This window comes from Schistosoma mansoni, chromosome 6 (genome assembly GCF_000237925.1).
Source record: "Schistosoma mansoni strain Puerto Rico chromosome 6, complete genome".
Classification (NCBI taxonomy): Eukaryota; Metazoa; Platyhelminthes; class Trematoda; order Strigeidida; family Schistosomatidae; genus Schistosoma; species Schistosoma mansoni.
This window is the reverse complement of record NC_031500.1, coordinates 15,280,800-15,308,685: the sequence shown is the minus strand read 5'-3', so window position 1 is coordinate 15,308,685 and position 27,886 is coordinate 15,280,800. Positions and strand designations below refer to the sequence as shown.

The window sequence follows — 27,886 nt, the reverse complement described above, 5'->3', positions numbered from 1 at the left end:
GGGCGCGGCCTTTCGGAGTTTGGACGTGTGTAGATACACGAGGCTATTTTCATAGGTATGAGCCTTTTAATATCTTCAGTTTTTGGCTTCTTTTTGAAAGACGTACAATATGGTTTTTTGCGTCACGAACTGTTCTTACTTGTGCGATATTTCCTGCTAGCTTAACAGATGTAGATGTAGTTGATTGTACGCTGTCGGAAATCGTGGTCGTCTTACCTTCGTGTTTGGACACCCACTCTCAAACAGGTACTCCTCGACTATGAGTGGTAAGCTAGGCTCTTGGGTATACGATACAATGGATTTAAACACGAGTTCCGATTAGTTCCATGGCGCTAACAAATCCATGCATAATAATATTTAATCCGAGCGTCATGATGAATCAAGATATTAATAGGCTCTCGGATTGTTATAGGTTCCCTTTGTTTTTTGCTTGGTGTCGTGCGTTCTTGTCTTCCTTTATAAAACTAATGTTTTTAATATTCCTTCTGCATTACTCGTCACTTACTGTTGTCGACACGTGTGTAGTTGTTGTCATTGTCCCTGTTTTATTCTCAAATGACTCACCTATTTTTTCTCTAAGTCCTGAGTAGTATCTTTACTTTTTTTTACAGCCACTTTCAGCTCTATGTTGCTGTTGTCGCTATAATTATCGTCTTACTCCTATAGAATTTGATGCCCTGATTATGACCCTTATGGACACTACTTCGTGTCAGGCCTTACGATACATGTTTTTGTGTGACTATTGGTCTGTTTGAAGTGAAGTAGAATCCTAATTTAGGGTTGTTGAGAGCGTAAGTAGCAGTGGATGGAATTTTTACACACAAGGTCGGGAGATCAATCACAAAAACATGTCCAAATATTACCCATCCTCCAATATCATTTTTTACGTGTATTCCCACTTCATTTTTATTGCGTTTTATTACGTTATACCAAGACTATAGTTCACTGACGACCTTTGGGCGACGCCAGTGACTTTGACAAAATCCAGCAACCTTAAGTTGAATGATGGTTACAATTCAATGTGAGGAATTAGGGTTTTCATCACCAACTAACACCAGCTATAATTCCAGTGCTATTCGAACATATAAATAAATAAATTTGGCGCCAGAATCTAAAACCCGTCTTAAATCTGACTGCTTTGTCTGTAAATTATAGTTTTACCCACTTTTGTTACGTATGGGCTTATTATTTATTTAAACGTAAATATATGTATAAACGGGCACCGAATATATATGCACCATACAAATCATTCGATTTGTGTTAGGGTTGGAATACTGCTTGGGCATCCGAATTGAAGCAGGTGATTTTCCCAGGTAACTGCGCTAGCCTTTGACCTAGAGGTCCAATCCACAAAGCTATAGAGCAACGTCAGATGCGGCCCCATGGTGGCCGGTGACCAACAATAGGTTTATGTGTCATTTGTTCCCTCACGATTCTGGAGCCCATGTACACTATTGGTTCGAAATCAAGGTTTTCCAACTTCCTCAGGTGGTTCCACCGTACCCACCAACCCGGTTAAAGCCCTGGACATTCGCTTTCTATCCTCTCAATTTCGTAGATAAAAACCCCGTCACAAGAAGGTAGTATGGCTTCCTTGACAGTGGCTGTATACATGTGGCTATGTAAAAACATCTCGAGGGGAGCAGATTATCCCCACTCTCGACTGTACTAGGGCATTTACAAGCAAAGCGTGTGTCAGGGTGGGATTTAAACGATCCCATCTGGTTCTACGTTAAGACATCTATTTAAAATGACATTATCTAGAATCTTACACCTCAGACTCTATGAGTTAGCATGCTGATTACACGTCATTTATGCAAGTCAGTAAACCACCATGTATTAACCTACGGGCTACATACACCAGGTGCCTAACAATGCCACCTGACTGCTGATTTCACCGTAAGTAAAACTTTTGGATGACATCCAATCTCACCAACTACTGTTTATGTGTAACACTATTTTTGGTGCTCAGACGTAACTAAGTTTTTACAAAATAGTATAATTATAGTTTCGCGTTAAATAATCATAGTCAGTTTGCTTTGTGAACGTTATGCATCAGAAATTTGGTGCATAACGTCAATGTCTAAAGTCTTTAAATTACCAACTACCAGAATTGTTTGTCACTTTCCATGTTCACCTATACTTCCTTCTGATGTTAATACGTCATTAGTATACCTGAAAATCGGAAAACAACAATTCTTCCAAAGTTGTTTTACACGAACATCAACAACCATCTTGTTCAGTCTACATTTTATTTTTAGTCGCACCACTCAATAAACTTTGTGTCATTAAGACTACATTTGACCCCATTGATCAGTAGTTAAAGGTACTGAATGACGGCTCGAAATCGGTCACAATGATAGTGATGCATTTGCTTCTTGTCTATTCCTAGATCCTGAGTTTCAAACTTTGGACTGTTTATTCCATGATCTATCCCTAATCTTTTCTACTACTACTAACATTACTACCACTCCGGTATTCATCTTGATAATTTCATCTCGCTATGCTGATATATGCCAGATTCTACGTTATTCATAACTGGCGTTGGTCTGTTTGTTTCCTACGTCATTCAAACGTCTATCCAAGAGGCAAATGAACCTCTTATAGACTATTACAACACAGCCGAGTCAGAGTTTATGGCAAATTGTCATGTCAACTGACAATGATAAGTGACATTCGTCAGAGCCCCACGATTTGTCCATCTTTATTTATTTCTGTCTCAGGTATTTCAAAAATAACGCTTTGACTTCAGTAATCAACCTATCAGAAGATTCACTTATCGACTTGTAGATAATATAGTTCTGTTCGACGAGAATGCGGACAAGATGCTATCTTCTAAACCTCTTGAGTACCATTTCAAAAAGCTGAAAATGCGTTTCTCTGTCACTTTGAAACTAGTGTGCATCAGTATTTCTGTTCGTAGAAAGTGAAATAATAAGTCATTTTAACTTCTTATAATCTCCAATGGATCTTTGGCTGATAAAGTATCGGCACGGATTTAAAACAAGAAACTTGACTTTTGCCAGCTTGGGTTACTAGTGTATTAGGCGAGATGTCCATCTCCCTGTGAAGGTGCAATTATACTGCGGTCCACTTTGTATTACTTGGTGGCTGGGATATGCTTTATGAAAATTGGAGATATTCTTAAGTTGCGAGTTTTTGATCATACTCCCCTTCAAAGCATTCCTCACGTATCATGAAACAAGTTGATTAGGTCGTGAAACTTCCTTGACTAAGGTAAATGGAATATATGTTATGCCTCCTACCCTGTTGCTCGGTGTTAGCAGATATAAAAGTAAGTTGAGAGAAAGCTACGGACATCCAAACCATCATAAAGTCATTGGTTGTTAAGAATGTAGTGTAACATGACTCGGAAGCAGTTTAAATATCACAAATGCATTTACTGCTTATCCTCTAATTGCTGTCTCAGGATCACTATAAACTTTTATTCCCAAAATTCATCCGTTTGAGAACCGTACTTTCCCATTTTCAGTATTTCTCATGCTTATTGATACTACCGTTATTTCGACTTTGAATTCATCCTAATTTCATTTCGCCGTACTGAAGTGTCGCATCAACTTGGAACATTGCTTGTATCCTGTTTGTAAGTGGAATATATTTGTAGTCAGACGGTCGATATTGAATCCAACTAGTTATTTTAGTCGATATGTATCCATAGTATACAATATTATAGTCTGTTTATAGGCAGTTAAATATTATGTGCGTGTCTTATTTTTGGGGAAATAAGATGTAACAAATATAATTCTTTTAATTTCAGGCAATTTTCAATCTACTTCTCAATTCCCCAACTCAGTGATCTTGAGACTATTATTTACAATGACAGTTACATTTCTTTAACATTGGTACTCCTCAATTTATCTCATAACCTCTCAGTAGACCAATGTCGTCTACTGCATCTGTAGTCCCCAATGTTTCATATCATTTGCCCAAGCCTGTTACGCAGAATTTCCAGCACTTCGATTGTGGTTCTGATGGGTCAGTGTTGGGGTTCAACCATCAATCATCTCCGAATAATGATTATGGGCCTACTACTAATTTTCTGAAGTCCGAGTCATCTATATCCGCTTCTAAACTAGTTTCCTATAACTTGGATAACGCTTTACGTCTATCCTTCAAGTCATCTACAGTCCCGCTAAACGGTCATATATCAAATTATACAGAAAAACTGTCTCAACGACCTTTGTCTTTCCATGAATCGTCAGCCCCTCCTCTGGATTCAGTAATCAAGCAGAAAATCCAAAGTTTGCCCAGATCTTTGATCCTGACAGATTCGGAAGAATGTAAAGCTGTCAAAAAAAGTATGTCTTTTGTTTATGGAAATATCTGATAACTGTCCATTATTACACATTTAGCTTTAAAACCTACTGCTGAGTTTTTTAAATGTTCAGGATGGCTAGAATCTTATATCTGATTTCATTTATTTCAAAAGTAGAATTTTCATGTGTCGTTCTAATAGTTTGGCACTGTCCATCCATCTGTGACATACTAAATAAATCTAATATTGAGAGGAATTATGCAGAGGTATAACAATCCCCTTATCGTTAAATAATGATGATTGTATTCCACTGGTCTATTGGGTTACTCTTACTATCAGAACTATATCGGCACCCATCGATAATTTAACCCAAATAATCAGAATACAGTGATCACATGAACGTCTATTCACTGCTGTCCATTAAAACAGTATCTAGTTAAAGACACAAATAAATTTATTGACCATTGATACCATGATTTCTTTATTACCATTCAGAAAGCCTTTGACGTACACGTGCAGTGCACTAGAGCCGCTTTTGACGTATAAAACTTTACTAATTTTCCCACTTTCCACTAGAATTTGTTTCTTAATTTTAGTTATAATATTTAAAACAAGATACTAAAACCTTTATGTATGAAGACAAGCAAATATCGCCAGTAGAAACTCTTCATATCTACTAAATTGTTCATTCATTATTCGTTTAATAGGCTGTTTAAAGTTGAAATTACACATTTGTGGTTACTTTTTGGAGAGAAGACTAACACTATCTCCAAAATTAAAAGATAAAATAAAATTGGTACCTCATCTAATCTAAATATGAATAATAGGATCCATTAATTCCAAACCTTATCTCATAACTTCCATTCAAGTAATGACTAAAATGGATACAAGGATATAAGAGAAATGTCTTTGGTGAGTGTTCTATGAAATATATTTTTCTGTGGTACTGAGCTTTCATTCACTGTATGTTAATACATATTAATCAAGTTATCTCATCAAACACATCCACTCATTCTAAAATTGTAATTTTCCTTAAAGTAGTACAACTACTCCTATGGTTCATAAGTGCAGAATTAATCTGGTAGTTACTTCTTTTTGTGAATTGAGTTTGTACTGCCACATTTCAATTTCTACAACAATTTAGCCAGTTTTTTGAAGTGTTATAATCAAGAGAATTAATCACCTTTGTGAGTTGTTTTCCGAATGTTAGTAGTCATGTATAATCTCTGGGAAAGGAGTAGCAAAAACAGCTAAAATGAATGTGTTTTCTAGTTTACGTTTAAGCATTAGTTTGACCATTATACATATACATTATCATTGAAAAAGCATGTGGCAATAAGCTACCTGTGAGTTATTAGCAACTTTAAGGAAAACCACTACGTCATTAATTCAAATGTGTTGTAGCTTAGCTTTCTAATCAAGGGCATAAACGCTAAGTTGATTTCTTTGCAATCAGTCTTCTTGTAAAATTAAATGATCAACAAGGTTGTATAATTTACTCCTTAAATTTTGATTACTATTGATTTTTGCTTACGTATGTTACTTCTCGCGAAGAAGCATAGGCCGCCCACCAGGATATAACTATTGATAGCTTTCCCAATTCTTAGTTTATAATTCTTTTCGAGGATTCTGGGTATGATGTGATAATATATATCAGCAAACATAAAACATAAAACCCTATGGTTCTCCACTAACCACTTCCACCTATCCAGTCAGTCTTGATGATTACTAAACAAACACACTTGGTCACCTCTGAAAATCAAATAATAACATCGGTCATAACTGTCTAATAACGAGTTAATGTATAGTTAGTCTTAATTAATTAGGTTGGATAATAAGATTATCTTTTCGATTTTTAGGTAATAAAATTTATTCACTTATGCAAAATGTTTTTCTGTCATTGTGTGAGGTAAAAAAAAAAAATCGATATTTTCACACGGTTACTATACTATCATTTTTTTATTCGACCTAGCCTAAAGGGGGGGGTTCATGAGAGGTGGGAAAAAATAATAAAATTATCACTTACAAATTAATATTCTCTCTTCATTTTGAATGATTTTAAAAAAAATTCGTTTTAGTATTTTGAGAAAATTAATTATCTAGTTGTGTTTATCATGTAATTTTTTTAACTGTTCTTGTAATTAATCTCCAGGTTCCACTGAAACTAAACTCCTATGTTCTGATGATGAACTTGATCATTTGTGTCAAACCGGTGCTCATTGTATTCCAAAAAGAGCTTTGGGATTCGGTAACTCTGGGAATACATGTTATCTTAACTCTGTACTTCAATGTATTTTGGCTACTGGACCTCTACTTGCATATATTAACCATAAACATTCAAACCCTGGTAGCTGTATTATAAATAGTGGTCGGTCCAGCATTCCAAGCTTAAACAAATCTCGGTTTTGTGTTTTATGCGGTCTTTCCCGTCTTATTAATGAACATCACTCTCAAAATGGACGTACAATTCCTTCTTACTTTGTAACAAATGTTCGAGGTAAGCAATAAACATTGAAACGAATTAAATCTAATAGTGTAATATCTTTAATAGAATATAATTCATTTGTATAATACAGCCTTCCTTCGACATACTGACAAACTTAACGAACTCACGATAACTCTCAACAACAGGTTCCAAACCTTACATGATCTACTGAACGAAGAAAAATCACTATAGAGGACAACTCAAAGGATCAAAAAAGCATTAACTTTAACATGTCAAGAGGTGCTGGACCTCAACAAGCATCATCATAATTAATAAACCTCTATGAAAACCTTAGACAAGATTCAAGAAAGATAGAACAAGAAGATAGCAATTAACAACAGTCGAACAAGAACAGAGAAATTCAGGTCACAAGCTGAATACACACAAGCAAACAAACAAGTGAGAAGAGCATTAGAGCCGACAAAAAGAACTACTTAGAAAACCTAGCAGTGGTAGCCGAAGGCAATATGAAACAACTATATGACACGACGAAGAAACTGGTAGGGGGAATATAGTAAACCAGAGAGACCTGTCAAAGACAAAGAAAGCAAGCCGATCACCGAGATCCAGGAACAGAAGAAAAGATTGGCAGAAAACTTTGGGGAACTCTTCAATAGACCAGCGCCACCGAACCTACCGGACATCAAGGCAACACCTCCAGACCTTCCCATAGATGTCACTCCAACGATCGAAGAAATCAGGATGGTCATCAGACAAATCAAGAGTGGGAAAGCAACAGCAGTACATCACAACATGCCAGCCGAAGCACTGAAGTAAGACATGTCAGCGGAAGTATGCTCCACATTCTATTCAGGAAGATTTGGGAGGAAGAACAAGTGTCGACAGACTGGAAAGAAGGATATCTCATCAAGGTACCAAAGAAAGGAGATCTGAGCAAGTGTGTGAGAACTACACAAGCATCACACTACTACCGGTATCAGTAAAAGTTTTCAACAGTGTTTCTGAGTAGGATGAGGGATTCATTCGATGTCCAACTTCGAGATCAACAGGCTGGATTCCGTAAACATCAGTAGAGCACAGACCAAATCATGACACTACGGATCATTGTTGGACAATCAATTGAATGGAACTCGTCACTATACATCAACTTCCTTGACTATGAGAAAGCGTTTGACAGTGTGGATAGGAGAACATTATGAAACCTTGTTCGACACTATGGTGTGTGTAGCTGAGGAAATCATCAACACCATGCGGAATCGATACACCGGACTACAGTGCAAAGTCATGCATAGAGGACAGCTGAGAGATGCATTTTATGTGAGGACCAGAGTCAGACATGGATGATCACTCTCGTCCTCTCTTTCTTCCGGTGGTCGATTGGATTATGAAGACATCTCGTAAAAAGAATGGAATACAATGGACAGCTTGTGTGCAGCTAACCGATTTGGACTTTTCAGAGAAGCCAACTGTTCTAGACAATTTTACAACAGCCTCTTCATCAATAGGTCTCAACTCGCACGAGTAAATGCTCAAAATCCTGAAATACAACACAGCGAGCACCAACCTAATGACACTTGGAGGGAAAGCCCTGGAAGATATGGAGACCCTCAGGTTCCTGGTCAGCATCGTCGATGAACAAGAATGATCTGATGCAGATGTAGAGGCAGGGATTGGCAACGCAAGGACAGCATCCCAACAGTTGAAGAACATATGGGACTCAAAACAACTGTCAACCAATATGAAAGTCAGAATTTGCAACACAAACGTCAAGACGGTTCAACTGTACGCAACTGAGACTTGGTGAACTACAACCATCGTCAAAAAGTAAAAGTATTTATAAACAATTGTCTATGCAAGAGACTCAATATATGTTAATCGGATGCCATTATTAACAGCCTACTGTGTGAGAAAACAAAACAGATTCCATCTGAAGAGGAAATATGGGAAAGACGTTGGTGGTGGATGAGAGATACATTGCGTAAGTCACCAAACTACATCACGAGGCATGTCTCAAGTTGAAATCCTGAAGGAAAAAGTAATTAAGAAAGGCGTTGGGAATTTTCAGCAGACATGAAAAGAATGAATAACAGCTGTAAACAAGTTGGAAGGATTGCCCAGAACAGAGTTCGATGTGAAATGCTGGTGGGCGGCCTATGCTTTTTCACGAGAGCTAACAGGAGTAAGTAAGTAATTTTTATAATCCTGATTAACGTTTATGTGGAAATGTCAACATGTATTATGCAAGTAACAACTTATTCTATCTGTTGTCAGGTGTAATTTAACTTAGTTTGTTTTATTAACCATCTATCCCTTCTCTAGCTATTTGTCCCAGTCTTCGTCCTTATCAACAAGAAGATGCACATGAATTTCTACTTGGACTTTTATCAAGAATGGAAGATAGTTCACTGGCAGGTTTAGGTAAAGTGTCTCGTAAACTATCTGAAACAAATGTCATCAGGAGGATTTTTGGCGGCGTAATACGTTCAGAAGGTAAGCAAATTGTCTGCAACTTTCTAAGTGGTAATAAACAGCGTATTCTGATTTTCTAAAGCATTCATTTCAATAGCGAATCATTTTGTAAATATTCTTGAAGGACTAATTATTATTATTATTATTATTATTATTATTGTTAAACATCCAATATTTTTTGTTGTATTCCAGTGACATGCCATTCTTGCCTCAAAGTTTCAGCGCGGGATGAACAATGCTTTAATCTGTCTATGGATATCACTTGCGCTCGAAGTTTACAGGTTAATCTATTTTCTTTCTTTTTTGAATGTTCTTTCTAACTTTGCAATGAAATAATGCTAAGTAGTCCGACATATTGCAATATTCAGTCATTCAGTCGCAACATAGAACATAGCACCTATGTACATCGGTCCAAGTTACCATACCCTATTAACACAGTGAAATGAAATTGCTGGGATAAATCCTCAAATGGTATAGGCAGTGACAGTATCGGCGGTGGTTGAAAAGATTAGGCATCAAAGATATGATTTGAGAAAATATAATATGATAAGATAGGAAAAATTTTGTAGAATTCAGAAGCCTAGAATTTGAGGGAAGACAAGGAATGAATGCACCTGTGCCATTACAAATAATTTTGGGCCATCTCATTTCAATTATTTGATCACCGGTTACGATAGTCAGGCTGCCTCCAACCATGTAGTCTAACATCTATTAACATGACTCAGTCCAAATGTGAGTGACTTCATGGATTGGCACTATGTTCTAATCTGACCGCCCCTATCTTTCAGCCTACTCCTACACCAAACAACATCGTCCGTCGAGTTAGGTAGTGGTCACGCACGTTCCAACCAACCTCTGCTGCAATTTTGATCAAAATAATAATACTTGGGACATCCAGACACAGACACGGCGTTAGTGTATAAAATAATTAACTTTGAATCCGTAGCATCGCTCATATACAATGTAAAAACCCAGCACATATACATGGGTCCAAGCTGCTGTACCACACTAGTCAATGTAGTATAAGTTTTAACACTATCAGTGGTAGTAGGGAAAATTAGATATAGATAATAAGTTTCGAAAAAAAGGATGAATTTACGGAGTGAAAAAAAAGTGTAAGATAGTTCCGAAACTTAAAATGTAAGAAAAGATAAAGAGTGAATGGATCCGTGCCGTTAAAACCAATTCTCAGCCATGAGGGAGAGCTAACTCTCCCCACTCTTGGCCGTACCAGGGCATTTGGGGGCATTCACTACTTCATTAATCGCTTTACCATCTTTACTTTGCACACTGCGCCTAACCACAGTGTTTTTCACTCGGTGACCCTAATATACGCGAGTAATTCTCCAAAGGTGTCTATAAACCTCAGCCGGCGTCCTATAAGGTCCACATCATTCAGAGCGTGGAACTTCACGTGATTCAAAATCGATTAAGCTGATTCAGTTACGTTCGTTCTTCAACTTCCTCTAAATCACAAGCTTCCATTTTGCGTTTTCATTTGTTTTTTATGAACTGTGTTCCCACTACTGTTGGTATTATTAATTTCATTTTGTTACTTTACGTTACCTACCGTGTTGCTGTTAGCGTATAAGGTTTAGCAATCTGTCTAGTTCTACTTTGTTTCATGCACACTGCCTTCATTTATATCAAGGTGTTTTCATGAGAAATAAACAGTATCAACCCTTGTGTTTGAATGCCAAGTTTTTCAGTAATTGGCTACCAACAAACTAGTTAGTAACCAATTCGAAATCAGCTCAACTTATTATGCACTAAGCAACTAATCAATACGATGTGTGGTAACACAACTGGTTTTTATTTTGTTGCGATAGGTTGCTTTGTTCGTTTATTAGAATTGGAAGCGGCGGTGACTCCGCGTGGATGTAAAAGTTTTCAACTTTCAACCAGATTTCCAGGGATTCAAATCCCCTGTCCATCTACTTTAGTTTATCCAATCGGGTATTATCTCTATGCCTTAGATTCCTAATGTGTTCTAAATCCGAGCAAATGAGTTTGTATTTGCTAAGTTCCATAAATTGATTTTAGAATATACGTTCTCACTAGTTACATCATTGATTTGTCTTGAATTCTTATATCGTCTCCTTCTAAGTTTAAAACACCTAACTAGCCAAAACTTTTCAAACACTCTAAATAGTTCAATGTTCGCCCTCATGAAAAAGAATGTTTCTTTGATATAATTCAACTTTAACTTGTCAATGCTCTTAGCTATACAATAAATTTTCTTTTAAACCCAATGCTTGATTCTTCTGTCTTGCATCAATTTCTATTTCTTGTTACCAATTAAAACCATATTAAACTTTTCCCCTTTTATCTCCTTTCAGCAATGTCTGTGTAATTATGTTCGTAGCGAAGAGTTATCAGGTCAAAATGCATATAAATGTGAAAATTGCCATCAGCTTCGAGCAGCTATGAGAAAATGTACCATTTATCGAGCACCACCTATACTTATTATCCAGCTAAATAGGTAAGTAGTTGAATTCTATTTTTTCTTTTTAAGTATTTATTGTCATCTTTATTTACAATTGTGTATGTAGCGACTTGACGTTTGTTTGGTGCTTAATCAAATTATTCATTGTCTCTCGACAGGTAGTTTTCTATTTCTTACTTTTCGTTAGTTTATTCCATTGGAATAAAACTGTGAGGCTAGAATTGCCTACCCATTTCTTGAAAAAACCATACTGGTATTCGACACTAATGGATAAAATGTTAAAAATTAATTTAAAAAATGTTTCACTGGTTTCATTACTCTTCAGTTAATTAAGTCGTCAATCGAAAACCTAATCTACTTCACTTCCGACAGCTGATTAATGTACTTAACCTCCATCCAATAAGTTTCATACGAAGTGTACCACATAAATCTTTATTTCTCAGATATAATTAACCGTCTTCTCTTTTTCGCGTTCTCATTCTATCCAACCTCTTTAGCTAAACATTGGTGCCTATATTAGTAGGTTTCGTGTAAAATGCCTGGGTAACCTGTCGTTTTGTTATTGTTATTCAATCTATTAATTTAACCATATCATCAATCGGTGATCAATAGAATAATCATCAGTTAACACTTTTGTGTTGATGACTGCCATGACGTAGAGTGATTAGATCACTTTGGACTAGTGAGGTCTTGGATTCGAATCCAACTCCACCTACTTTGGTCAGCTTGTTAAAATCTTTAGCCTTCACACGACAAGTATAATTTCTAGTCTGGCACCTATATTTAGTAGATGAGTCACTATTATTACTAGTGCTCTCCCCCCATTATAATCCTCTCATATAACGAAATTCAAGTCGGCAAACTCTGTTGCTTCCCTATGACCTTTCATTAGCATGAGTGCAGTATATTTGAAATATTCCTGTCTGCTAATATCGAGTCATATGTTCGCGCTACCTGATGATAGATCTGTACTTCAGCTTGTCAAATACAATATGGATATAGTATAATGTTAATCAATATGCTTTACTAAATAGAATTACATTTAGTTTTACCAAATAAGTATACATGTCAAATAAGCAATTTACTTACATAATTAGAATGTATTTTTTAAAATTTTATTTATACACATAAATATTGGTACAAGGGGGTACCAGATACCTATGCGCCGCACAAATCTCATTCGACTTATGTGAGGGCTGTGATACTGCTCAGGTGCCCAAACTGAAGCAGGTAGTTTTCTTAAGGGGCCACACTCGGAGCCTTTGACCTAAAGGTCTAATCCACAAGGCAGTGGAGCATCGTGAGGAGATGCAGTCCCATGGTAGCCGGTGACCAACAATAAGTTCATACGCCATTCGTTCCCTCAGGATACTGGAACCCCTGTGCACCATTGGTTTGGAATGAGGGTTTTCCAACTCTCCGTGTCCACCAACCCGGTTAAAGTGCCGGACATTCGCTTTTCGTCCTCTCACTTTCGTGAACAATACAATCGCCACGAGAAGGCAGTGAATAGGACTTCCCTGTCAGAGGCTATATACGCGTGGCCGTATGAGAGCATTTGGAGAGGGAGATTGGACTCTCCCCACTCTCGGCCGTACCAGGGCATTTTAGGGGCAATTAGAATGTATGGATATATATATATATATATACATACTACTCTCATGGAAAACTCAATTATAATCACATTTTTGTGTATAAGACTAATTCCTTTATTTTCATTACGTTTTGTACGTATTTAGAAACCATAGAAATGGAAGTTTGTGGTCATTGAAAAGATTAACCATATACTCTGATATTATTATACATTCATTAATAAAAGAAATCTATTTGTGTATACTACTAATATGTATACGTATAAACGTATAAATTTATATGTATATATATGTATCTTATGAATTGATGAAGTTTTGTATTGAAGAGATGAAATGCAAATCACAATCGAAAAAAACAATTCAATTATCCACTCCCCCAGAAATTAAAACATCGACTACCATCCATGATGTTCTACCTGTGTATAACATATACATATAATATATGGTGAGAAAACTTGAGTATACCTGTGTTTGTAAGCTACAGTAATTTTTAATTATGTAATAACCCCCCTCTCTTTTATTACCTTTTCTTCATTCCTCCCCTCATGTTCACTACATCTCTTGTCTAATTCAACTGGGTTTACTTTTTTTCATGTTATTGTTGGTTTATCGAAAAAAACATGATGGCTATCCTTATATGGTTGTGCAAAGAAATTAATACGAGAGTTAAATTAAGACCAGAGTTGATGTAAAAAATAGTAAACCTCATTAAATAGCAATACATCTGGCAAATCAGCTTAAGTTTTTTAATATCTCACAGTCTCCCCTACATATGTCTCCACGTTGTTAGCATCTTCAGCTAAGTCTATTAACTGTTTTTGTTTTAGCAACACTACTTCTATGAATTTGCTGTTGACCTTCTTGTGCTAATGAGGTGTAGCAACTTCGATCGATGTATATATGTGCCTGGTCCTACGTTGTAGCTAACTGACTGACCTCTGTGTGTTCTTAGTTTTGCTTCATTATAGCCAAATGTTACTCGTATGTCGAATTGTTAATCATTGCAGAAAGTCTAAATGTCAAGAAGTGTAAAATTAGCTATCTATTTTATGTAGTCTTATGTTTGTCGTCCAAATCCTTACGATATCATTTTGCAAATTGGACTGAGTCATGCTGGTAGGTGTAGACTACCTGGTTTTTATTCACGAGATGATAGCAATCGATGGTTAGAGACCTTGAATGACATGGCTCAAAATCGTTTGCAATGGCGAAGGTGCATCCACTCTTTGTGTTCTACCAAATTCTAATCTGAATTCTTCATGTCTCTATCTTTTTCCAAATTTATTTCACTGGATTATACTCCTTGAATAACATCTTCAAACCCTAATCTTTCACATAATACTTATACTCTTACTACTTCTACCACTATGGGATTCGAATTAACAACTGCATCTCTGTGTTAATGTGGTATGGTAACTCGAACAGATGTACGTACGTACGAAGTTCTACGTTTTGACTGACTGAGATAACTGGAAAAATACTAAGGTTAATAATTATTCGTCTGACTGTTCTTTGAGTTATTATTATTATCACTTCTATTGTTACTAATGGACGATTATGACCAGGCAAACTTTATTGTTATTTTATAATATTTAATTTTGTAGATTTTCACGTCATCAAAAGCTTGATATACGTGTAGATTTTCCTTCATCATTTAATTTACGTCCATTTATGACACAATCAAAAGGTTTACCAATATTATATAAATTATATGCTATAGTAAATCATGAAGGATATAGTTGTCGTAGTGGACATTATGTATCATTTACTCTACGTCATGGTCAATGGTTATCACTTAATGATAGTTTTGTAAGTTCAAATACATTTCGTAAATGATGCTTATTGTCTTTTTTTAGTTTGGTTTTAATAAATTGTTGTATCCCATGGAGAATTATGAGTGGTAACTTTGAGAACTATCTATGGAGCAATGTGATATGTATATTTCCTATTGTATAATTGTTAAGTAACTAAACTATTCATATTCATGTTCCTCTTACTATAAGCTTTATTTTGACCCATAGACTATTATTATACGATTTACCATTCTTGAGTTATCCTCAGTCTATTAATTACTGTTCCCCCTATTCACAGCCACATTTGGCTAAATCTTGTACAAATGTTATTTTCTATTTTATGGTGCGATGTGATCAGTTTAATTGGTATATAAACCCAGTATGTTTGTGAATAATGATTCATATTGCAGAGGTTGTTATTGGTGTTCTGGGCTTAACTGGCTGGGCTAGGCAGAAAGCAGGACTGATAAGTACTCAAGACGGCTTTTGTGTATCATTGCTCCGATCAATAAATTCACTGCTCACTAATTGGGCGGTCATATGACGTCATATATAAACCGGACACGCACTCAATCGATATAACAGAAATAATTCACCAAGATTTGTAATTGATTTTCTCTTTTAAGTACTCTAATCTTGAGCGGTTTATTTTTAGGATGATCGGAATGTGTTTTTCACTCACTGAATGATGAATATGATGTTTTGATCTAGATATTAAATTTTGATGATACACGGTGAAGCTAGTAATTGTATTAACAACTTTATTTAACTGGGTAGGTAGTTGCATCTACCCTAGTACGTTAGTTAGTACACCACAGAAATAGATGTCAGTTGAAACGCTTGGTTAACATTACATCATATACTACAATTTTAGTAGTACTCAAGATGGTTTATGGTGTATGTAGGTTCAATTATATTGTACTACCACTACTATTTGGGCTTTTACCTCCAACTAGCAAAGATATATGTAGATGGCTAGAAATGTGGTTAGTCACCATCATTGAATCTTATTTATTTTTATTTATTTAAACACATAAATATTGGTACAAGGAAGCACCAGATAAATATGCGCCTCACAAATCTCATTCGATTTGTGTGTGGGCTATGATACTGCTCAGGTGCCCAGACTGAAGCAGGTGGTTTTCTTAGGGGGCCACACCCCGAGCCTTTAACCTAGAGGTCTAATCCACAAGGCAGTGGAGCATCGTAAGGAGATGCAGTCCCATGGTAGCCGGTGACCAACAGTTGGTTCATACGCCATTCGTTCCTTCAGGATCCTGGAGCCCATGAACACCATTGGTTTGGAATGAGGGTTTTCCAACTCCCCTAGGTGGATCCTCCACATCCACCAACCCGGTTAAAGCGCCGGACATTCGCTTTTCGTCCTCTCACTTTCGTGAACAACACCGGTGCCACGAGAAGGCAGTGAGTAGGACTTCCCTGTTAGAGGCTATATATTCGCGTGGCCATATGAGAGCATTTGGAGAGGGAGATTGGACTCTCCCCACTCTCGGCCGTACCAGGGCATTTGGGGGCATCATATATAACCTAGTTTATTGTATAAAGACTACCGGTAATAGTGTCGAATGCATTAGTTCACTAAGTTTTACACTGTTCGATTATCACAATTGGTTCGAATATTATCTTGAAGTACCATGATTATCAGTGCCCAATTAGCAAGAGTCTCATTATAACTGTTAGTGTTACATCGTGTTATTAGTGTCTATTTTAATTTGTTGTTTGTAGTGGTACTCCGGTTATGTGTTGTCTTGTTTTACGATCTTTAGGTTTCAACAACAAATACTGACCATGTTTTACGTCAGTCACCCTACCTACTGTTCTATGAAGCGGTAAGTTATGGTACTTATACTTCTCATTCTTCTTTCGTTACCCATGTAAATATTGACTCATCGGTCTAACCTCATTCATTTCTCGAACTTAACTCCTAGTACTTAATTCTACATAGTTGAGAGTTATGAGATTAACTACTCTTATACCCTTCTATTTTATGGCACTAACTTGCGCTTGGTTACTGACTTTGTTCTCATCAACTGTATTATTTGTTTTTAAATTGTATTTCTTACTTTCATGTATTAATTAGGGGAAATTGCAAACTGAAATTTTAATGTTATGATTCATTCCAATTTCTTACTGACTACTTCATTAATTTTGTATAACTTATCTAAATATAGGTCTGTGTACCAGGCTTTAGTTTATACATTATGTGAAAACTGAAGTATCTCCTTCCCACCTACTCACAACAGGTAAATAATAATTGCTGGAAAAAAAACTAAATCACCAATCAAACTACTGAAATGGAATATGGAGAAGGTGTAGCTACATTTCTAAAGTAGTTTTTGATAGAGTTTCATTCTCTGAGCTGCATGATTTAGTCGTGGGGCTTTCATTTTCCTTCTGAACAATATAATCAGCACAAACCTCAGATGGAAATCTGAAGTAACTCTAAAATGTTCCTAAATTGACGTAAATAATTCTACTTTTTAAATGACATTAAAAAGATCTCAACGAAGTTATTCAATTCAAAATACATCACCAAATAGCCAAGATGAAGTTCAAACGTGTAGTCTTAATTGCTAGAAAAACATGATATCTGCTCCAATCTCAGATCAACGATTATATGAAACTATAGTTCTTACAATAATATCAAGCTATATTGTCTGTTTACCTCCAGATGCGCGTTTCATTTTCAAATTCAAGGATTTTTGTCGAAGTTCTTTTTAATGCTCATATTTGATGCACTTTTCTTTGTGGATTATCTTCATCTCAACATGGTCGTATCACCTAATTGTAATTACAGTAAATTCAATTAAATTACTTGATTGAAATTGATTTATCAAAGGATCGTTCCTATTGTCTTGTGACTATTTTTTATTCTCTTAAATCTACCATAACACGTATCTCTAACCCCTGCTTACCCCGATAGGCGACGCTTGCTGCTGTAGAGGTAGAGTGGAAGAAGGCTAGAGGCAACCAGATCAGTTCAAGAAGTAATTTACTGTTGATCCGATTCATGTTGGTAGGTTCACACTAGCTGACTGAATAATCATGTGATTATTGTAACCACTAATGGGAGGACTTTCGGTGACGTCGCTGAGAATCGGTCACAATGGCATAGATGTATTCACTCTTTGTTTTCCCTGACATTCTAAGTTTCGTAACCACCTCATATTTTTTACTCTATAAATTCATTTGTTCTTTCCGAATGATTGTCTGCGTCTCATTTTTTTCTACTATCACTTCTGATGTTACCACTCCCACTACTTTGACATATGTCTTGATAATTTCATCTGATTGTGGTAATATGGTCTGGGGACTTGGATTGATATACGTATGTGCTGAATTCTGCATTGTATTTGACTGATTTTGTCTTAATCCATTCCATTATAAACTTTAGCCATATCATATAAATGTCAGATTATTTTCACTTTGACCTGTAAGCTTACTGCAAACGCTCACTGTTTGTGTTTTTTGTTTGTTTGTAGGTTCGTAGTTCAACTAACGGCACAGTTACTCGTACAGTAACCTCTAAGGAATCTTCACTTGACACTAATACTCCGAAGCTAAATAACTCTCAGTTATCTCCTGTTAATGATACAGTCAAACAACAGTCTACTACAAAGCCTTATTTACCATTATCATCATCATCATCATTGTCCACACAGACTAATCATAAATCTTTTAACACCACAAAACAAACAAATTTACTACCTGTTACCGTATCATCTGTTATTTCGTCGAGTACTTCATTTGCTAAGACACCAACAATTAATTCATTGTGTTGCAGTAATACTACTACAAGCACGGTATCATCCATACCGAAAATTGTTTTTAATCCTAAACTTTCATTAAATAAAATAAACATCCTACGTAAGTTATCTACTTTATAAGTTTTCTGCACATGGTTCTTCTTTGACAGATTACTTTTTTTTTCAATTTCTTTTGGCCTGTTTGAATAGCAAGTAGTGTGTTGATTTTTCAGTACTTGGCTTTACCAGACACGTTTTTTAAAAAAAAGTCGTAATTCCTTACTGTTGATATTTCCAGAATTAAATCGACTAAATTGTACTTAACATATTGACTCCTAGTGTGATATACTTAGGTGAATATTTTAGATCTAGTAAGGTCAGTCAGTGGTATGAAGTCGATTATCATTTCCCGGTTCCTCACACCGTGGGAGGGTTCTTCTAGAGGTATCTGTGAACGAAATAGGGTTAGAGATGGTCTTAGTGACCTGGGAACGTGACCGCAGTGCCAAAGGGAAAACTGCTTGAGGTCGGTCACACACGACCTTTTTGTGGGTAGTTTTTGTGTTAGCTCCGTACTTGTGGCGACCTTACCTCCGGATACGGAAACCCGTGGAATAAGGCGAGGTATGCATTTTTAGGGTCGACCTTTTCTAACCCCACCCTTCCTTGTGGGAAGACAGCATCGCTGTTATGCTGGTTGTCTGAAGGAAACACCTTACTGCTGTCACACCTCTGTACAGTCAGCAGTACGACTTCGCCTTCGGACCTTGGGTTTGCTGCTTTTAGTCTTACCGCTCTTCAAACGACCTGTCTGGCATGATAGGACCTTGAGGGACGATTGTTCCAGCCAGTATAACTCGATTGGTCCATCACGATAGACAAGCCTGACCACCACGTCTAGGTAGCAATAACGGTCGGAAATTTAGTAGAGTAGTTAATATCAGAATAGAGTCCCGACTATTGTATGCTTAGATCAATGTGAAATCGAAATACACTGTCTGATCTTTCTGCCAACCAATTGACGTTGCTAGACGAATCGAGATACTAAATGATTCTATTGCGTTTACTACTGTGCCTATCTGTTATTCAACTTCATTGTATCGCCGTGGTGTCGAAAGATTTGCAACTGTTTCTGTTTAGGTACATAAGTTGGGCTTGAAATGTTTAATGACTACAACTTCGGCGAATTTAAGAAGAACGGAATTTGACTGTTGATTGATGATTCTGAAAGATTTCAGTATATTAGCCTGGTGTTCTATATCACAGATGTTTTACAATACTATCACTGAAAGCCTCTAATCATATTGACCTGAAACTTTTTCGAATGTGATCTTGGAGTCAAACGTATATTCTTCTTTCTTTTCTACCATTGGAACTGCTTTAACAAGTATATATGAATTTATATGCTCATTTGGCGGTAACGCGTTTCGACTTCAGTCGCCGTACATCGCCATAACTATAAGTTGCGTAACATGCGATCAGTTTAGTTGGAATATGTAAAGATTCTCTGATTTTTATTATTATCTGTAAATAGATTGCTTAGTAATTATTGATTGTATTATATTAGAAATAAGTCACATAAGAACAAGCTTCACTAACTATAAAGTAAAGCACTGACTGATTATTTAATACTTCACCTATAAGGAACTGGAAATTTTCTTAAGTTGGAAAGCTAATCTTTCCTCAGCGCTCTCGACATAGACTTCCAAGTGCTCTTGCATTTGATATGTTCATTGTGATATTCAGAACCTGAACGTGTTAATTTTATGTATTTTCCTATGTGTGCTACATTCTGTTTCTTGATTAACTTGGATGTGAATTATTCTTTTGCTATTTTGCCAACTTATTTTTCAATTGTTTCATGGTCCCTTTATATTTGACTTACAAAGATGGAGTTAGTTAGTCAGCTACAACGTAGGACCAGGCACATTTATGCATCGGTCCAAGTTGCCATACCTCGTTAGCACGACAAGATGAACACTAAATTCATAGAAGTAGTTAATTTAGTGGTGTTAGTATATAAATGATAGGTTGTATATAAGGATACAGTACAGGAAGAAAGACAGATATGAAGCAATTTTAATCTCAAGGTTTAAGAGAAGATAAATAGTGTATACACCTACGTCATTGTGATCGATTCTGAGCCATGTCACCTAGAGTCTCTAAAAAAAATATGGAACGCTTCACGATTTTGCGTGGCATCCTTGCTCAGGGGCCATGCTAATGTTCTCTGTATCGTTCCAATTCTAGCATATGTACCGCCGAAGCGAGTACAAAAATGAAATTATTATCTGTATCTAATTCAATACTCTTCTTCTTGGGATTCTATTCATATTCAATTGTATATATCAGTCTATCAAAATGTTTGATAAAACCTATGTAAAATGATATAATCTTACTTGAGTAATATAATATGTTAGGGATTAAAATCTTTTTGTTTCAGGTATTATATTAATAATTATGAATGGATAGTAGTTACTGATTGTAATTTATCTCTTTTCGATTAGATTAATGAAAATTGTACACCTTAAATCAGACTAACTGACTTATATTTACTTTCTGATGATTGTCCTATACGAACACTGTTCATCTGTTTTAGCGTCCCAAACTGACATATGTGTATAATGGATAGTGTATCATATTATTGCTTTCGCATTATAGTGATAGAAAAATTACATTTGTTAATCAAACACTTGTGAATATATTGTATAGTCTCATGTTTCAGGTTTTATTTATTTTCAGAAGGGGTTTTTGTGGAGATTTAGTATTTTCATAGTTGAAAGCGTGAGTCAATTGAAGCTAGACCACCATGGAAAACCTGGAAGCACTGGACGGCCGTTTCGTTCCACTGTGGGACTCTTCAGCATTGCGTACCCACTATCTCGCCTCGTGAGATTCGAACTCAAAACCTACCAGTCTCGCGCCAGAGCACTTAACCGATAGACCACTCAGCCGGCATCCCACCATGGCGTTTATATCTAAGTCCAACTAATCCACGAAGTTGAGCAACCATTCACCAATTGTCTTCAGTGAGTTGATATCTCATAACAGACGTGGTTTGAACTCCACTGGTCACTGCTTATTTATTTGTTCACTATATTATTGTTTGTGATTTGTAAATATTAAAATTCATTTAATCACTATTTTCTTTGTGTTTTTTTCAGCCTCACCAATTGTTCCTTCTACATCGATATCAACTGGTCTCAATAATTCAATGTCTCTTCCTTCAAAAAATAAAAGCATTCAAGATATCATAGAAAGTGGTAAGAATCATCATTCAAATATTGTGTCAACAGTATCGTCAGTCAGCAGCAGTACTAGTAGTAGTACGACGACATCCATCCCTTTATCAGCGGCCACTGTCCGGGAGGTTAGATTCTATCTTTAGTTGTTTTGTATTTATTTTTCATGATTAGTAGTAATGTAACCAGCTTTTTAAGTGAATATTTATAGGTTAAAATAACCATCATCAGTTGTTGGATATGAGTGACATAGTCCACAATTGGTCTTAACGGTTTAAGTGCGCTTACTCTGTCTTCCCTTCGATTCTGATTTCCAAAATCATCTTGTTTTTTTATTCCACGTATCTGTTCTGCTCGAATTATACCGTCTATGTTTAATTTTTCCTGCTATTACGGATACTTACTATTCTTCGTGCCGTGATGTGGCAACTTGAACCGATCCCCACATATATGCCAGGTTTTTCTTTGCTAGTGACTAGCTTGCTGAACTGAATATCACTTCCATGTAGTACATTATCTGGAACTCTCGTTGTAACGTACATTATGATGGGTAAAATAGATAACATTCACTTAACTTCCAGAAATATTCAGATAAAACCTAAATCAACTCAAGAAAGTCTCGACTATCATAATTCTATGATTATCATAATTCTAGCTTGATAAAGGGGATACTATATGGTGAGTAAAGGAATTCGAATTGATATGCTGATTAGTAAATCCCAGGATTGTTCAATTAGTACTCCAGTAGTCATGAATAAACCAGCACTCAAGTCATAGAGCACACTCGAAGATATTACATTTTGTAATTTGTCTTTTCGTTGCCTAGTGGCATTGGTCACTACTCAGTAATAAGTCAGTTGTAAGTACATCCGTCATACACCAGGTCATTCGCAGCCCAAATAGAACAGTGGTAACGTCTCTAAAGGTGAAGCCTTCACCTCAAGATCGCAAGTGTACCTTGTTGAATGTCAAATAGAAGAAAACTTTGGTCTACAGCTTCGTGACCACTACATCTAACTACCTAAAATCTCCATTTGTGTTCAAGTCACTCAAACCCGATGCACGCCGCCGAGGATTCCCATACTAGGACGAAACAGCCGTCTAGTGCTTCCAGATTTTCAATGGTGGTCTAACTTAAATCGATTCATGATTTCAGTAAAAACTCAATAATCTCCACAACTTTATACTAATAATTATTATGTAATCACTAATGACTGGCTTGGAGAGGTAATTCTCGGAGTTCCAGTGAGGGGCCGCGACCAGTGGAGCTAATTCGTGTTGTGTGTGAGACAGTTACTCACAGCTGACTAGTGCTTCCAGCTTTTCAATAGTGGTCTAACATTGATCGATTCATGACCTCCATAAAATCCGTTCTAGTTGAATGATCTCTATTTTCTTATGTCAATTAGAAATCGATTAAAAGGAGTGCGCTAAGATGAGTGTACAGATTGATGATGTTTAATTATAAATTCAATATTTGACAACTGTAAATCTTTATTGTTTCAAACTTATATGAATAGAGTTTGTAATTAACGTTAAAAATGTATGCATACTATTCACGTGAATCCCCTCTGTACGATGTTTTTCCCCAGATTTTTTTCTACAATCCATGTATTCCTAATATTCACTTTATTTGGTTTTGCTTTTTTTTCTCTCTTTAAGTTGCTCTATGGTAAAGAAACATCATCAAATTTATGGACAGAACGTCCAACACCGATAAACGAGCCTGTTTTATCATTGTCATCAACTTCATCCTCATCAATAACAACATTATCTCATTGTAATAAAAATCTGACTAATGAACAATCATCAGTTAATCTTAGTAATAGTTCAGATAATCTAACCACAATCAGTACTACAAAAGTACAAACCACTTCATCTCAATCACCTTCAGTTAATACTGTAGGCTTAAAAAATAAACAACGTGAATTGACGAATCCTTTAGTGGACTATTCTTACGAGGTAAATGTTGACTATTTATATGTTCTATTTGTTCTCATCTTTTGTAAATTATAATTTTCTTAAAAGTATGATTGAGTGTTTTAGTCTAATCAAAATAATCTAAATTGAATACGTGTCAGTCAATAATCTCCTGTTTGAATTTTAAGTAACCTTCGTACAGGTGAGTTAGGAACTTTAAAACTCTGTCCCTGATTAGTTGGTTCTCAAAATCTATAAATACTCACACTTTTCCTTTTGTAGCACCTTCAGTTGAAGTTAAAGTAAATCTATTGTTTACTCTTGTCTTCTTGATAGTTGAGAGTTATGTCAAGATTCATCGTTACTGGTATAGAGGAAGTTCGGCTGAAGAATGTTTCTACGTTGCATCCACTATCGCATGGATATTCCGAATCACGTAACTGAAAACAGATCATAACACTCCTTGTTTTTGTGGCGTTGGGCGTTTATTAAATAGTTGAAAGCGTGAGTCAAAAGGGTTAAGGGCTTTGGCTCAAGACTGGTAGGTCCTGGGTTCGAATCTCGCGAGAGCGGGTTCGTGGATGCGCACTGCTGAGGAGTCCCATAATAGGACGAAACGGCCGTCCAGTGTTTCCAGGTTTTCCATGGTGGTCTAGCTTCAATTGACTCACGCTTTCAACTATGATAAATACTAAATCTCCACAAAACCCCTTCTATAATTAATGTTTATTAAATATTTTACATCCAGCTAACAACACTACTTTCCTTTAAAACTGTTATCTTCATACACTTTTCTCGCTTAGAACCAGTTGACCACATAAAATCATTGTTTTTAAAGATGCTTATAATAAAGCTCTACATTCGATGACTGTAGTTTAACAGTAAACTCTATTGAAGAGCAGTTGTTCTCAGGATTCTACCAAAGATTATAAGTTGATTCATTCTGTATGTAATATTCTATATGTGCCTGGTCCTATGTTGTAGCTGACTGACTGACTCTATATTTATGCAACCATAAATCCACTTTGTCTAATATATACTTCCGTGTCCAGAACTATTTCAATACCCTTTACTACTTATTTTCTTACTGTTTATACTGTCAACGTAGGGAAATAAGTTTGTGACATCACTTTTCACTTCACAGAAATATCCAACATCAACCTTATTCTTTCTAATTAAAAAGACTGCGTTTTATCAGCATCCATTATTGACAAAAAACATGTTCTTATTATCTGTTGCAAACACCTTGATACCATAACTAATATAATTTCACTTGTAAAGTTGATATTCTATGGGCTTTTGATACCGTACGGTTTGGTATTATCACTCTATAACTGACTACTTAGAGTCTATGAGATTTTAGGCCACAAACGTTTGAACCTTTGTGGACGTCATCACCCTATATTGCATTAGTGTAGTCATTATGATTGTGAAAAGAATACTGAATTTTCATTAGTTCATTACCTAATATAACCGATGTACTACCACACAATACAAATAAGTGAATACGGCTTTGCTAAGTAACATATGACAGTTATTGACTTAACTAAATGTCAGTAAATTCATCATTACGTACAATAGTTATACATACGTGTTAATTAAGTCTTTAGGGTGATCAGTAAGTAGTGAAATAATATTGTAAATAGTTAGTTTAGATATTTGTTATGTAATTGATTGGTTATCTGTTCTTAACTATTAAGTAAGCAAAGATGCATGGTAGCTAACAGTGGGATCCAGGACATGCATTTCGTCCTATATGGAGCTTGTCAGCTGGATATGTTGCATAATCAACTCTAGGATGCAGGTACATCTATCTGACGAGTCCCAAATATGCGTCCTGGATTCCACTACTAGCTACCATCAATCTTTGCTCATAATTCTTGTTATTTAAGGCAATATCGAGGCAATACGCACAGTATGCACATATGCCAATAAGAGAATGATCAACTGCAGTCCTAAACATCAATGGGAAGTTTCAAATGAACAATACAAAATGAATATTCAATAAGGTCTGGATAAGTAATAGATAGTTATTACCCCTCACGTAATAGTTTCTGCGTAGTAGTCCTTCCTCTCCCATTCTTTCCGGTGTGTCCTTGTTTAATAAAATTGCCATCCCAAATAATGACCCAGTCTATAACCATTTTACTTTATTTAATTGCCTAGCTTTTATTGTCTTTCTCGACATCAGTGCTAATTCTATGTAGCGGCGAAATTTTGTTATTCCACAACAGTTATACCTGTTTATTCCTGTAGTCTTGTTTGTAACTGGTTGTGTTCTTCGGTTTCATTGTCTTCATTTACTCTCGTGCTCATGTTAGTTGCCTTCTCCGGTTGACCTCTAGCCTTGTAATTGTTTCATCGCTTCTATCTGGTTCGATAAATTGAAGGTCCATGGTTAGTAAAACAGTTGCTTAACACACTGGCTACGTGGTCACCAATTCTAAAACACAATAAACACCGTTTATTTATTATTCGTTACTAACAATTTTTACTGTTTTCACTTTTAAGGAATCGGACAGTGATAAAAATGTTTCACCACCTCCTCCCAAACGTAGCCGAACATCACACAGTGGCTCCGACTCTGGTACTGTATGGGTTCCTGGCAATCATAATGAAACATCCGAAAAACATCATAAAGATAAATCTTCATCCGATGTACATAAACGTCATAAGAAAAAGCATAAAAGTCGTCATTCATCTAAACACAGTTCTTCTCATCATAATTCATGGAATGGTTCCGACGATAACCGTCACCATCACAATCATCGCAATCGGGAACTTGATCGTAGCAGTAGTCTGCCTCGACCTTCTTCTGATCATCATCACCATGACAAGCATCGTCGCCGTCATCATCATAAAAAATATCGACAAGATTCACGTGATTCCAAAGACCACCGATTCCATTCACATCATAAACACTACAAACAATCGCATAGTCATGAAAATGGATACAGGTAAAAAAGAAAATAAAAAGGAGAAATCTCACTGTTTAATCCGTTGCTTCTCCAACAATCAATTATTTCTTTTTGCATGCATTCGTACACTGATGTAATCTGTACTTCAATTTTCTTTCTATCCTTAATTATACATATATAAACACATTTTCTTGCATTGACCTACCATATCTGCAAAGAATTATTTTCCCATCAAGAATGCCCACTGACCTGGTGTATTGCTTATGAAGTTGCCTCTCTGTCAACTTTATTATCCCAGCTGTTTGTTTGTTTTCCTTATTTTATATTTTCTCAATTTTGTATTTAAATTAGATCCAATGATCCAGACATAAAAAAAATGTACAGTTGTCTTCTTTTCACTTCTTTAATCCCATCATGTTATTGATGAATAACGATCATACAGCAAACTCATCCATATGATGATATATTAACGTCGTATACATTGTTCAAGTTCATCAAAGTCGAATAAAGAGAGAGACTGAAGAGATGCATTGTAATTTATCATTTCATAAAATGAGGGTTATATATATATACATAGTGGTTTTACTGCTTCATTATTAATGTTCTGTATTATTGTCTTTGATGTTATTGATTTGTTTCTCTTACTTGTTTACTTTAAAGTGATGTTGACTACGCTCTTTTTGCATTGTCTTTTATGTATGTAGCTATAAAAGTTTTAGAAGAAGAAGAGTCCTGTTTTTAGCCATTAATCTGTTTGTTTGTTTTTTAAGGAGAGAATATTGTAGGAATCGATAATAGTTCATGAACAGCCGATAACAAAATTTGTAAAAGGAAAGCTCATTGTTATATCTTGTGGCCGAGTGGATGCCCAGTTAATGTGTGACGTGATACGACCACCAGTCAGAGAGCAGCGAATTATCGATTGGAACAGTGACACACGAAAACCGTACGAGCAGTCTTGAGTACTTATCAGTTCTGCTTTCTGCCTCCTAGCCCAGCCAGTTTAGTCCAGAACAC

The 27,886-nt window shown here is 36.1% G+C and overlaps 1 protein-coding gene across 1 annotated transcript; it reads left to right on the top strand.

Annotated features, from left to right (window-relative positions):
• Positions 1-27,598, top strand: Smp_046430 (ubiquitin-specific peptidase 42 (C19 family)). Its single transcript, XM_018798386.1, has 11 exons — positions 1-55; positions 3,779-4,319; positions 6,429-6,773; positions 9,042-9,212; positions 9,384-9,472; positions 11,531-11,673; positions 14,834-15,038; positions 16,810-16,882; positions 21,954-22,159; positions 23,694-23,993; positions 26,463-27,598. Exons 2-11 carry the CDS (start codon positions 3,902-3,904, stop codon positions 26,910-26,912), a joined length of 2,400 nt encoding a protein of 799 aa, XP_018653333.1. The 5' UTR covers positions 1-55; positions 3,779-3,901; the 3' UTR covers positions 26,913-27,598.
• Positions 27,599-27,886: the final 288 nt, after the last annotated feature.